The sequence below is a fragment of the Notechis scutatus genome, chromosome 3, assembly GCF_049901735.1.
Source record: "Notechis scutatus isolate UNSWTSFEM ecotype Mainland chromosome 3, rNotScu1.2, whole genome shotgun sequence".
Classification (NCBI taxonomy): Eukaryota; Metazoa; Chordata; class Lepidosauria; order Squamata; family Elapidae; genus Notechis; species Notechis scutatus.
Genome location: NC_142011.1, coordinates 159,026,359 through 159,040,597, shown reverse-complemented (window position 1 = coordinate 159,040,597; position 14,239 = coordinate 159,026,359). Strand labels below are relative to the sequence as shown.

At 36.8% G+C, this 14,239-nt stretch overlaps 1 protein-coding gene across 21 annotated transcripts in view; it reads left to right on the top strand.

Moving 5' to 3' along the window:
* PTPRM (protein tyrosine phosphatase receptor type M) overlaps window positions 1–14,239 on the top strand; it is a 483,430-nt gene that overhangs the window by 413,314 nt on the left and 55,877 nt on the right. For all 21 annotated transcript variants that reach the window (XM_087961551.1, XM_026671911.2, XM_087961547.1 and 18 more), the window contains one exon: window positions 1,361–1,397. In XM_087961551.1, coding sequence (XP_087817677.1) covers window positions 1,361–1,397 — 37 coding nt within the window. The remainder of the gene's footprint in view (window positions 1–1,360; window positions 1,398–14,239) is intronic.

Below are 14,239 nucleotides of genomic sequence, written 5' to 3'. Positions count from 1 at the left end.
TTCATAATCAATTGGCACCATTGCTTATCATTCACCATTGCACTTGTACCTGAGTGTTGTTACTCATCTACAAGACTTTTACAAACAAGACTTCCATTTTCAAGAAACCTTATAGAAACATCAGCTGTCCATAGTATTGTTGTTAAGTGACAGAGAGACTTGGTTGCTTCCTAGTGATTGACCAGAGGTTGGCTGAGACATCTCTGTTTGGTTATTGGTCATGAAGTACCTACTGTATATTGATTGACTATGCAAGCACTACAGGCTCACAGAAAAGAGTGCTGGTTAGCTGTAACAGCCAACAAACTGTTTGATTTCAATTAGACAACTCAGGTAATGGAAAGACTGGTCATCTGGAAGTATCCTAATCATGCTTAGAAGATATCTACTGAAATCATGACTAATTAAAATCCATTTATAGCTCTATTCCCAAATGTAACTGAGTCTGGATGCAGCTTTGAACTAATTTGTTTGAAACTAAATTCAATTATTAATATAATAGTTTATTTACCAAGATAAGTTGTAGTGCTTCAGGTAAATCATAATACATTATTTAATGTTTCTTAACTGTTTTCTCCTTACTGTTTAACTCAAAAGCTACTCTAATAGTAAGACAATATAGTTTGGGGTCACTCTAGTAAATTATTAATGGTATGGTAAGCCACTTTAAATCACTCCATTGAATGGCAACTCATTTATATGTATTAAACATCCTTCTCTTTTGTCACAGGAAAAAAATCCCTTAATTTTCTTAGCAAAATAACTAAAGAAACATTTTAAAAGTTTTTCAGATTCTATTATATATATTTTTGTCATGTTATTAATTATGAATACTATCATTAAATTCTTAATGATTTGATTTGATCCATACATTTATATATATTATATATTATTATTATTATTATTATTATTATTATTATTATTATTATTATTATTATTATTATTATTATTATTATTAAACTTTTATCCTGTATTTTTCATTTATATTTTAAACTAGTTTTAAAACTAATGTGGATGTTCAAAGTTTGGCAAAGTTATTAAAATAATAATTTTTAAAATACAAAATACAACATCTTCTAGGCCCAAATAAATGTCAATTATTTGATGTTAACAAAAAGTCTAAATTATTAAAACTGCCTAAATTATTACTGACAACTATTAATATCAACATTATTTCTCACACTGAGGTCATATTTCACTTATTTACTATTTCGTTATTTATTTACTATTAAATTTAAAATAGTGCATATTACTAAGATCTCTAGAGGTTTATACTAAAATAATTTCTATATGATAATGTTTACATTTGTCACCTTGTAAATGTGATAAAGCTAGTCACAAAATATTTGAAATATTTCAGGGCTATCATCGACCAAATCACTATATTGCTACTCAAGGTAAGTTTACCATACATTTATGATTTATTTCATTAAATTTGTTTTTCTTTTTAAATGATAAACATCTTTGTAAATATTTTGCATTCATTTAAATTATAGTAAATCTTAATATTTTAAACTTACAGTTCATCAAGGGTCCTAATTTTTAAATATTACTCCTCCATCTCAAAATGTTACATTTAAAAAAAAATAGCATGGAGGGATTAGGCAAACTAATATTACAGTTGATATTTGAAGGTAGTGACTTTGTTGTTCGCTGAGCTTGGTTGTTTTCTTGCATATGTTTCATTACCCAACTAAGTTACATCACCAGTGCTAGAAGGGAGTGGCGTTTGCACTGTCAAACCCCATTCCCTTTTAGCACTGATGAAGTTTTCTAGTTGGATAATGAAATGTCTGAAAGAAAACAGCCAAGCTCAGAGAGCAGCAACAATTCCACAATTCAATCCTATTTGAAGATAGTACATTCCTGTAGATTAGAAAATACAGCATGATCAAACTTGCAGGTGAATAGCCAGGAGGGAGAGAGGGATCTTGAATTTATCAGAATAGTCTCTGTTCTTCTATTATGTAAGAAAAAAGAGACCTCCTGTTCTTTGTAATGAGCACATAGCATTATTTCTACTTTCTGTTACACTGTGCTACTCAAAATGATAATTGTGCTTCAGAGATTAGTTGAGATACAGCTGTGTCAAAACATTCTGTATCCCAAGATACAAACTATGAAATTGATTGATTGATTGATTACCTGATTTCACCATTGTTAAATACAACTGTTCAGTCTTGTAGCCCAGTACATTCCTTAGCATTTTATTCTTGCTTACATCTAGGGGGTGGAAGAATTTTTATGATGACAAAGTACTTAACAAACAGCAGAATTTCAAGAATTTGCAAAATTAAAGATCCACAACAGGCTTATTTACATATGTGAAAACATTTTATAAATTCATTTAAATTCAAGTCTTTGTTATTGAAAACAACTGTTAACATCTGTACAGATCTCTTTATTCCCTTGAAAAGATCTGGTTTACACTTTCATTAAATTAATGTTGTCTTATTCTTTAATGAGTTTATGTAATAAAGACAACTGGTTCCCAGAAAAATAGATTTTCTATCTCCTCCCATCAAAAATGAATAAAAGATGGGTTATTTTTCCAAAATAAATTGTATTTATTTTACAGTATAAGCTAGTGTTGCCACTAACAGACAGCTGCATCATTCTGTCTACAAACAATTTATTTCATTTGCAGGTATTAATAGTCAGTTTTATCCCACCTAAAAAGAAAAAAATCTGTGATTTTTAAACAAAATTGGGACAAGTTTAAACAAAGCTCTTTAGTTTAATACAGATCAATCACCACAAAGACAAAGGCTTACAATGAGGACATAAGCATATTTAGTGTTGATCAGCTTAGTACAACATATGTATTAAAGTTGATAATTCACTCTCATAATTTATTAATAGAGCATGATTTTCAGCCATCTTTTCTCTTACAAGTAAATTCTTATTTACACTTTAGAGTTGTACATCATTCCATAGAGACATTTATGAAACATTAATTTTGCAGAAATTTTAACATGCTTAGATAAAAATCAAAAATTTATCTAGCAGATTGTGGCCCTCTTCAAATCATACATTTGAAATTCAGTGGAAATAAGGGGGGGAAACTGTCCCTGTGTCTAGTTCTTTTAGCATGCAATAGTGCCCTATAGCATAACAATGCCCCAACGGGAGGAGTTGAAACAGTTTATATCCAGGATGTGAGGGGTCTGTAGTTATTTTCTCAGCCCTCCTTCTGACCCACATTTTGTGTGTGTGTGTGTGTGTGTGTGTGTGTAATATATGACTTTTAATAATTCTTGCCCGAGGTTTTTAGTTTCCCAGTGTGTTAACCACCCCCAATGTGATACCCAAGCCAACTTGGCAAAGCCTGGTCTTTAAGCTCTTACAGAAAGTAAGGAGGGATTGGAGTTGACCTCATTCCGGGGGACGGAGGGGGCAACATTAGGGCAGACACAATGACAAAGAAGGCTCTTATGCACAACTCCTACTGAACCTAAGGTTTGGGGAGGTCATTCAAGCAGTTCCGGATTCTACTATGCAAAGGGATTAAATAAATATAATTAAACCAAGATTTAGATTTTGTTAAAATTCAATCTTGAGGAATACTCTTTTTTCAGTGTGTAAAATACAAGTTCTTTCAGACATTATCTTTACATTTAAATAATATAGCAAACAAGAAAAACATCTAGAATGGATATTTTAAAATCCCAAATGTTGAAACTATGCCCAGTTGAAATAAAGTATACATATTGTTCGTAGTAATTAGCCAATCAGATTACTAGGTTAATAATCCACAGTTTTGCACACTAATTGACTCACATGCTGTGGCAACTCTCCATAGAGATCGTGCATTAACAGTTTTAGTATTCCATAAGGTTACATTAAGAAGAATTACATTTCTGAACTTTTAATTAAATGACTTAGATGCTGTTATTTTGGTTACTGTGTCGTGTATTTTTTGGCCTCAGAAAATCAAATGACATTTTAAGCTCTGTTTCTAATGTATTTTGTTGGCAGCTGCAATTCGACACACTAAGATACATAATACTTTTTTTTACACTGTTAGCCTCTCCAGATAGTAACTAGTGAAAATTTTATTTAAATCTTCCTCTTTTACTATCCTTTTACACCATATTTCTACTATCTGTCTATAGATAACCCTTATGTATTTCTGCTTTTCTCCCCATCCTTAATTCCTCTCACAGTGATCTCGCATCCAGATTCTTCCATTATTTTTCAGATTCTTTTCTCAGATATCTATCTTGCCAAGATATGTATCTATCTTCTAGTATCATTTCATATACCAAGGACAATCAAACTGATGTAGAGAAGAGGGAGAAGGAAAGGAGAAAAAGTCTTTTGAGGTACCATGCCTCCAGTCCACATAACTTTTACAGAGGCTATGAAAGCATAAGGATAAAACAGTTTAGTTGAGTACATAACTGAGGAAAACTCAAGCAAATACACTATATTGGAGTTGGCATTAATAAGGATTATTCTACGAAGCATTTTAATTAAGAATTGGCTCTACTTTATTGTGCACTTAAAAATTCTGCAAGAATTTGCTAAGAAAAATACCCTATTTTCTGGAAGGATCAAAGTAAAGAGAACAGTTTTAATTAGTTAAGAAGAGTTATTTTTGTAAAATATTAAATATTCTATCGAGAAAAAAATATTACAGAAAACCTAGTGATCAAACAACAAAGCTTTGCCTTTCTACAAGGGCAAATCAGTGGTCATTCTTCAGTGTCATGCAAAGCCTGACACCCAGCAGAGGAAATAGAAGAATAAAAATGTAGTTTTAAGCCATTTTTAAACATTTTTAGTCCTAAGGAGACTTGGTGCATCATTCAGCATATTAGCAGGAGTGGGATTCAAATGTCTTAACAACTGGTTCTGTGGGCGTGGCCTAATTTGTGGGTGTGGCTTGGTGGTCACATGACTGACTGGCCATAGCTTGTATGTAAATATTGTAAATAGTTATGTAAATATTGAATTTTTTATTAAAAAAGAGAAACTTTTACCCAAAATCAGGCAAAGCAGGCAGGCAGATTGAGTTGCTCACAGGATCATAGATTTACTCAGATCTATCTATACTAACTCATAAAATTTGCTAGCAAGCAAACTCACAAAGTTAACTCACAACACACCATGTATGTAAATATTATTATTTTTATTTAAAAAAGAGCAACTTTTATCCAAAATCAGGCAAAACAGGCAGGCAGATTGAGTTGCTCACAGAATCACAGATTCACTTAGAGATCTGTGATTCTACAATCTGCTACCTGAGTCTGCACTGAAAAATAGAAGCTTCAGTCCTAAGGAAGGTTCAGCTCTGCTTTTAGATTAGCTAATCTAAATCTCCTGGCACAGCCTGAACAGTTGATCGTCGGGGGGGGGAGGAAAAATAACAACTTAGCGGGCAAGTTTGATGGCGCACATGCCAGGTAAGGAGTGAGTGGGCGGGGAGGGGAGGGGCCAGCCAGTAGTGCGATTTGCCAGTTCTCCGAACTGGGCAGAATCTTAACAACCAGTTTATAGAACCAGTCCGACCAGGTAGAATCCCACCCCTGCATATTTGGTATTTTCTGGATGTTTTAAGATTGTCCTGCTGTCCTTTCCTCATCCTATTATATCAATCTTAAGTGGTACAAAGAAAATACTAAAGAAATGTATTGCAGTGAGGCACTGAGGCAATGAATGATACCTGGAGGTAGGGATAATGTTTCATAATAAAGGGTAATGCATCCCTGCTAATATTATCCAATTCTGTCAAAACAAATAAGCAGCTAAGGATTTTGAGATTCCCAATTATATAGCACACTTGAATCTTTGTTAGCAGAATTTTGAATGTAATCAATGTGATCAAATCTGTTTGGCCTTGAACTCATTTCATAAACTCAAATCAAATTATGCCTTCTTTGAATTCAGATCCCCAATTTAAATCAAATCAGAGGCTAACCTTTTTGGCACCGAGTGCCCAAAGCGTGCGCATGTGCGCAAGGATCCTCAAATACAGTATGTATGCATCCCCGGGCATGCGCCCCACCCCGGGCATGCAACCCTGTCCCCTGGGCATGCGCCCCACATGCACTCCACCACCCCTGGGCATGCGCGGCAGAGACCTGAACACCAGCTGGCCGGCGGGAGGCATGCGTGTGCATGCATGGCTGAGCTGAGGCACCGGCTTGCATGCCCACAGAGAGGGCTCTGCGTGCCACCTCTGGCATGTGTGCCACAGGTTTGCCATCATGACCCTAGGCCTACTAAATATTACATTGAAAGAGATATTAAATGCAACTAACAATCCTAGAGAGCTGAGCAATTCTAACAAAGTCTTACACTTTTACTTCTTCTTCAGAATAGCAAGAAAAAAAACCCTCCAGTCATGCTTATTATTTTTCTTTGCTGAAGAGTCTTTATAATAAGCATTATATTTCATTGTTAGAAGGTTTGCCACTGGATCCATAGCATGAAAATAATACATGTCCCCATAAGATATTTGAGAGTAAGCTTAAGCATAACTGATACTAAGCCTTACTGTTTATTTTAGTGGCACGCTGGCAGACTTCTCAGTCTTTTCTATGTAATTAGTCAAGGCTGCACTGATGCAGGACTTGGTGGACTGTACTCCTAACTTGTCTTCTACAGTGTTTCTAGTGTCTAAGTCTCTGGAATAAAATTGTTCGGCTTTTGATAACAATAAATCCTATGCCCCTACCTGCCCTTTAATGCTTTTCAATTCTGTGTCAAGACAAGTGACAGAGTCATAATTTATTCAGATGTCAGAAAATAATTTGAAAAATGTCAAGTAGAAAAGAAAAATAGGAGAGAAGAGAATTACTTTCAAAGACCAACAGCTAGCTTTCTTTTTTTCCATGAATATTCTGAATACAAAAGGACTTTGCTGGGTTTCCAGTAGAATTCAGATTAAAGAGATTGAAAGTTCATCATTAAAATCTCCTTCTTTAGATAATTTTAATTACTATTGTCTGGCTTAGGAAATCTGAGTGAGAAGGCAATGCAAATGACATTTTAAAGAACACAATTCCCCTCATCATTCATTCCTATCAGATCATGATCTAAACCTTCAAATTGGCATGGCTGAAAAATATGATTTCAGAAAGGAAAAAGAATGATGGATTGTCTCAGAAGGAAACTTTGATCCAGTTCCTTCCAAAACTATTGGGATTCCTAGCCTTGCAAAATTATATTTCATCCTTTACATCTTTCCCTACCCTCCCATGCCAATTGTTAGGATCTATTTTGTAGCATGATCTATGACATATATTTCCCCAAAACATAAATCTACACAGAAAGGACTGTTTGCTAAAGATTAATGACACAATTTAGTGCCCAGTCATGCAGGCTTAATTTCCACTAATTTAAACAGGACTTACCATAAATGATATGCAAAGAAATTTGCATATCTTTGCAGAGTATAGGAATTATTATAAAATATACAAGAAGTGCATTTTTAAAAATGCTTAGGTGACAGATGCCAAGTGTAGTATCATAAATCATGATGTATCATTGAGAAGCATTACTATTTTACTTAGTTTCTGATATTTTAGTGTTTATTAGCCTACTGGATACAGCATGATACCATGGGCTCAGCTGCATAATTAAGGAAAAGAGCATACAGTTCTTTTACCTTTACTAAACTGTCCTTGGCTATACATAGTCTCGTTATTATATGAAATTGGAGCACAATGCCTATGATGATATCTTGAGCAATTGTGATTCAAGATGTTGACTTTGCTGGTCAAAAAGCAAATTGTCAGGGTCACAAATCACTATTGTGATTGCAATGAGGAAGGTGCGTGGTTCAAAAATTAGGTGGATTGGATTGGATGAGATGAGATGAGATAAAATAAGATGAAATAAAATAAGATAAGATAAAGAGAGAGGATGTTGTAACCTTTGTAAATGTGAGCCAGTTGCCAAGTTCCCATATTGTGATCATGTGGTTGCGGGGATGGTACAATGGTTGTAACTTTGAGGACACGTAAGCAGGGGTGGGATGCTACCGGTTTGGCCTGGTTCTATAAAACCTGTAGCTATGAAGAGCAGCTGACACCAAACTTGTTTGGTGTTTGGCCCACCCACCTGCCCAGGATCTAGGGTGTCTTTATTCCCTGCTTTTCCCTCCTCAGCTGCTTTGCGCGGCACAGCTGAGGTTGAAAAAGCAGGAAACAAGAGGATTTTCAAACGCTGCGCACCCGTGCACAGCGCTTGTCAGCTGTCCAGGCAGCACAGCTGATGATTTCTTGTAAATGCTGCACACATGCGTGTTATGATTGTCTGCAGTTTGGAGAACGAGCAAATCGCTCCACTGGCTGGTCCCTTCCCTCCCCAGCCACTCATTCCTTACCTGGCATGCGAGCCATCCAACTTGCCTGGTTTGATAAGTTGCAATTTTTCCTTTTTTTCCTCCGCCCATCAGCTGTTCTGCTCTACCGGGAGATTTAGATTAGCTAGAAAGCAGGAAATCCTTGGATTTCTTGCTTTCTAGCTAATCTAAAAGCAGAGCCAAACCTTCCTTAGGACTGAAGCTTCTATTTTTCAGTGCAGACTCAGGTAGCCGATTGCAGATAGATCGATCTCTAAGTGAATCTGTGATTCTGTGAGCAACTCAATCTGCCGGCCTGCTTTGCCTGCTTCTGGGTAAAAGTTGCTCTTTTTTTTATAAAAAAGATTAATATTTACATAAATATTTATAATATTTACATAGAAGCTATGTCCACCCAGTCACATGACCACAAGCCCTGCCCACAAATTAGGCCACACCCACCGAACCAGTTGTTAAGAAATTTGAATCCCACCCCTGCACGTAAGTCAATTTTTCCAAGGCCGACGTAACTTTGAATCTATATTAAATGAACAATCACAAATTAAAGACTACTTGTACATTACAAATGCATGCTATACAATGCACTATAGAAAGCTCAAACTATCCAGGTTTAGGTAAGTCTTGTTTCCTTAGGAACTAGGTTTGGATGAATCCTACTTCTTCAAATACCTTTGTCTTGCTTCAAACAAATGAAAGTATATTTCTTCCACAGTGATCTGGCTTATAAGAGCATTTCTAATCAGTCCCACATGATGGAAAATCTATTATATCTGACCAGTGTTTTTATACTGGATTTTCTGTTCCTAAATCAACTGGTCATCATCTTCTGATCTGTTCATTTATCTGGCTTCTGCATCTTATCATCTACTACTACAAAACAGAACAGGAGTAAGACTTCTAAATTTGCTAGCCACTGCTGAATACTGATACTTGATTCAGTGTTGCTGCAATACTATATTCAAGAAAGAAATCATCAAAGCAGCTATGCTAAAGGAATTTAAAATGCATTGGCTTGGCAATGAGGTATCTGGACTGAAGGACTGATAAATGGGAATAAGAATTTCAAGTGGTTTGCTAGCTTGATTAAAACTTTGCTTGAAGAATAGGAACCAGATTTTTTGAGCTCTATTCTGAGACAAGCAACCCCAAAACTAACTAAGACATCCATTTATACATATATATAGGTGCATTAATAGTATGTCTCTTTGATTCCTGAACATTATTTGAACAGTCGTAACTTGAAATGATTAGGTAACAGTGATGCTTTCTTCAGAATAATTAAGAAATTTTCAGACGTAGATACGAGATTTTTTTTTTCTTCCATTCAATCATGTCCAATTCTCAGTGATTGTCTGGAAAAGTCCTGCAATTTTCTTGGAAAGCTAAAGACATGGTTTGCCATTGCCTCTTTCTTAGGGCTGGGAGAAAATGACTGGTCCAAGGTCAGCCAGCTGGCTTATTGTCTATGGCCACTCTACAACTCACAAACTTATGGTTTCTAGCCCAGTACTTCAACCACTACACCAACCTGGTTCTCAAGTAGGAGTAGATAACTTTGCTCAAATAAGAAGTTGAGGATATTGATTTGTTTAGGGAAGTGTGCCTGAAAACTACTTTTGCAGAATTAGCTAATTTCTGTCCTTAAGAATGGACAGCTTTTTTAATAAATAATAATTCCTTAAAAGAAAATGTACCTGCCCTGAGTACTCCCAACTATTGATGCTGATTGTGTGAAGAATAGTTATCTAATTCTAATAGATCTGCTCCTTTTGCAGAGGACCCAAAGTCAAAAAAGGGCAGGAGATTCCAGAAATATCTTGAACCTTGCAACCTTATATTTTCTTTGTATTTTCAAATGTCAATGAATTTAACAAATTACTTCAAGGAATTATTGTTTACTGACCATGTAGGTGGATTTTGTAAATAAAAGTTTAATAGTATTTTTTTAAGGGTTCTTGCTCTTGAAAGAAGTGGACACATCTTCAGTTGTAATTAAGCAATGTAGGTTATTTGTATCCCCTATTTCCAAAAAACATTTTATTTCAAGGGGATTACAGTTGCAACTTCTCATTAGATCTACATGGTTGTGATTTTAAAATGTAAAAACAATGATCATGTTGGTTTTCTTATAAATAATTCAAGGTGGCAAACATACCTCATATTCCTTCCTCTTTCTATTTTTCCCACAACAGCAGTCCAATTAAATGGGTTGGGTTGAAAGAGTCTCAATGTCACCCAGCTGGTTTTCATGCCTAAGGTGGGACTACAACTCACCATCTCCTGGTTTGTAGCCTGATACCTTAATTCTCATGGATAAATTACCAACTATATAGTATTGTGAAGGAGATTGTAATGGCTATGTATAGATAGTGGGATTTTAATAGATGGCAATGATACATACTATGTATTTTCTCTAAGCAGGGTTACCTGAAGGAGAAGAAAAATATAAAAACAAAGGTGACAGACTACATGAACCCTTTGCCCTAAAGCAGGGGTCTTCAAACTTGACAACTTTAAGACTTGTGGACTTCAACTCCCAGAATTCCTCCTCCAGTCATGTTAGCTCAGGAATTCTGGGATTTGAAGTCCACAAGTCTTAAATTTGCCAAGTTGGAAGACCCTTGCCCTAAAGAGTCAAGCTCATATTTCAAGTATCAAGTTCATCAAGATCATAATTTGATTCTAAAGTTGTAAACGTGAACTGGTTTGATTGATTATTAACTAGATTTATACACTGCTCCAATCATAGCCAACTCTAAGCAGTTGTCATATCTTAACACAAAAATATTATATTTCAAAAAAGAGCCCACACATACAAACACTCTCCTTACAGAAGGGATCAAATTCAAATAAATCCAATTCCAAAGTCTTGTTGAAAAAGGGAAGTCTTAATTGCCTTTTGAAAACTCAAAAAAGAGCTGAAGTGGAACTGATCTTACCTCCAGGGGAATGTCATTCCAGGAAAGGGAAATGGCACCAAAATCCCTACAGATTCTACTCTGAAGGAGTAGAGATCTGGAAGGATTGCTTTCCTCCCAGATCTTCACAGTTAGACAAATGCAAGTGAGAATAGGAAATCTCAAAGTCTCCCAAATCTTGAATCTTGTAAGTATTTTAAAGATGGCATCCTGCAGCTTGAATTGCACCTTGAAGCAAACTGCTAACCAGTGCATGATGTCCATAACTGGCCAAATTTACTGCATTGTGGAGCAGTTGAAATAGTAGACTAAATAAGGCATGGCCAAGGCATGAGTGACAAGGAGAAAAACCTCCTGACTTGAAAAATGTAGCAACCTTTCCAGAATATTTCATCTATCATACCAGCTGTGCTTTTTGTTGAGAGATGTTTAGTCTTTGTTGTTCACCTTCATCTAAGCCTGCATTCATAAATTCTGCATTAGATTCTGTATGAAAGTACTTTAAATATCAATAGAAGAGTAACTAGGGGTTAAACTGAAGAGTCCTTGGTGCTGTCTAAACTTGTTGTTTTATTGCAGACATTTCATTATCCAACTAGTAACATCATCAGTCTCCCTTCAGGCATTGATGATGTTACCTAGTTGGGTAATGAAATGTCTGCAAAAAACAAACAAGCTCAGAGAGCACCAAGTACCCTAGAGCAGTGGTCCCCAACCTTTTTTGTACCAGGGACCAGTTTCAAGCACAAACACTTTTTCAAGGACCTGGGGGAAGAATCCGAGTTTGGTGGTTTGCTTGCAGACGTTTCATTACCTGACTAGGTAACATCTGATGTTGTTACCTAGTCGGGTAATAAACGTCTGCCAGCAAACCACCAAGTTCAGGGGCGCCTCGGCCCTGCCTCCCTCAGCCCCATCCCTCAGGTGTCTCCTCCCTCCCTCAGGTGTCTGCCTCGTTCCTCTCTCAGTCGCTCTCTGCTGCTCCACCAGCCCAGGAAGAAACTGCTTCAAAGAAGCCGGGGGTGTGGCTTTTCCTGTCGCCGCAGCTCCTCCGGCGCCCGTTACCCCACCCCACCCGCCCGCGCGCAGTTCAACCCAGTGCTCCGTTCTGCCTGCCTGCCTGCCTGCCTTCGTTTCGGAGCAGCTTCGGCTGATAAAAAGAGGCGAATAGTTATTATTCTCAGCCGAAGCTGCTCCCAAACAACCAGACAGGCAGGCAGGCAGAACGGAGCACTGAATTGAAGCGCCGCGGGTGGGCGGGTGGGGGTAAACGGGCGCTTCGGAGGAGCTGCGGCGACAGGAAAGCCACACACCCCCGGCTTCTTTGAAGCAGTTTCTTCCTGGGCTGGTGGAGCAGCGAGAGAGCGACTGAGAGAGGAACAAGGCGGGAGGAAACCGAAGCTGCTGAGCCAGAGAGCAGGACAGGCTTTGGTTGCTTCCTCCCTCCCCTTCTTTCATTTGTGTCCTTGATCCCCGATACCAGCAGCATTCACCGAAGGCGAAGAAAGCCGCCATTTTTTTTTCTTTGCGGCCCGGTACAGAGTGCTCCACGGACCGGTACCGGTCCGCGCCCCGGTGGTTGAGGACCCCTGCCCTAGAGTACTTTAATTGTCAGAGGATGCCAATGACTTAGCAATGATTGATACAATTTTGAAAAAGTTATATTGTATTTATTTGCAGTGAAGCATCTGACCTAATTAAAGGTGTTACCTTTTAATAGAAATAGAACTAAGCTTTTTCTCCAGGTTTATTTTTCATAGGTATCTGAATATGTCTTCTAATATTAAAGGAGCCAAGTTGGCTACTGTGGGGGAAAAATTAGCCAAAGATTGCTTCTATTGAGTCTAGTCTACTTCCAAGTCTAGGATTGCATTTCATACATATTTGGCAACATGTCAGATGTAAAAGGGAATTAGACTTTTCTACTACATGGATACAGCAATATTCCAATTTTGGTTGTATCTTCAAAGAACAGATGATAACCTTTCAATTTAAATATACCATGGATCTCAACAAAGTTTAAACTCAGGAATTCTCACTTGTTTGGACGATGCTTAGTGAAAACAAATCAGAATCAAATAGAGTTAAGATCTTTGCTTTATTGTCTAAAAATTGGTTTTCTGAGATTCAGATATAATTACTGGTTTTAAATGGTTTAAATGGTTTAATCAAAAGTGAACATTTCTTATTTTTTATTTGCAATAAATAGGTAAAGGAGATAAAAAGCACCCAATCTCTAAACTTGCACAGATTTCAGTCATTTAGGACAAAAAACTTTAATTTGCATTACACTGAAGTTCTGAATAATCCTATACACATAAGCAAAGAATATGAATAGACTTCTATTCTACCTAAAAAACCATGAGTATATATACAGAAAAGTGCAAAGAGCAAAATGATTTTTTTAAGCAGCAACCGATTTGTATAGGCTACTCAGCAGTTAAGTTACTGAAATAAATTGTGACAAATATAATGAAGAAAAAAAAATGCACAATGAATTTCTTACTGAAGTGACATTGTCTTTAATTCCTGAATAGATTTTTCTGGAATGTGCCTTTTGAAAGAGAAAGACTCATCATCACTCTGATATTAGTTCCAAAAGTATTTAATTAATCAGCTTCTTACAATAAAATCTATAATCCTAATACCCAGGGGTGGGATTCAATTGTTTAAACAACCAGTTCTGTGGGCGTGGCTTAGTTGGTGGGTGTGGCTTGGTGGTCATGTGGCCAACTCAACATCACTCACATCGAGACATGCATCTCCTTGTCTGGCTTCTCATGACTGTGGAGATGCTGTGTTGAGGTAATTCCCCGTTAGGAGAATGAGCGCATACAGGGAGATGTAGTGAGAGAAGCGTTTAAATAATACACACACAGCACACAGATATACTGTACAGTAAATGTAGGTTTTTACTTTCGATAAAGGTTTAAGCGATGTTCAAACACAGTCCAAAGTCATTCACAGGTAAGATCAGTCAGTTTTTAGTCCAGGGATAATCCAATAA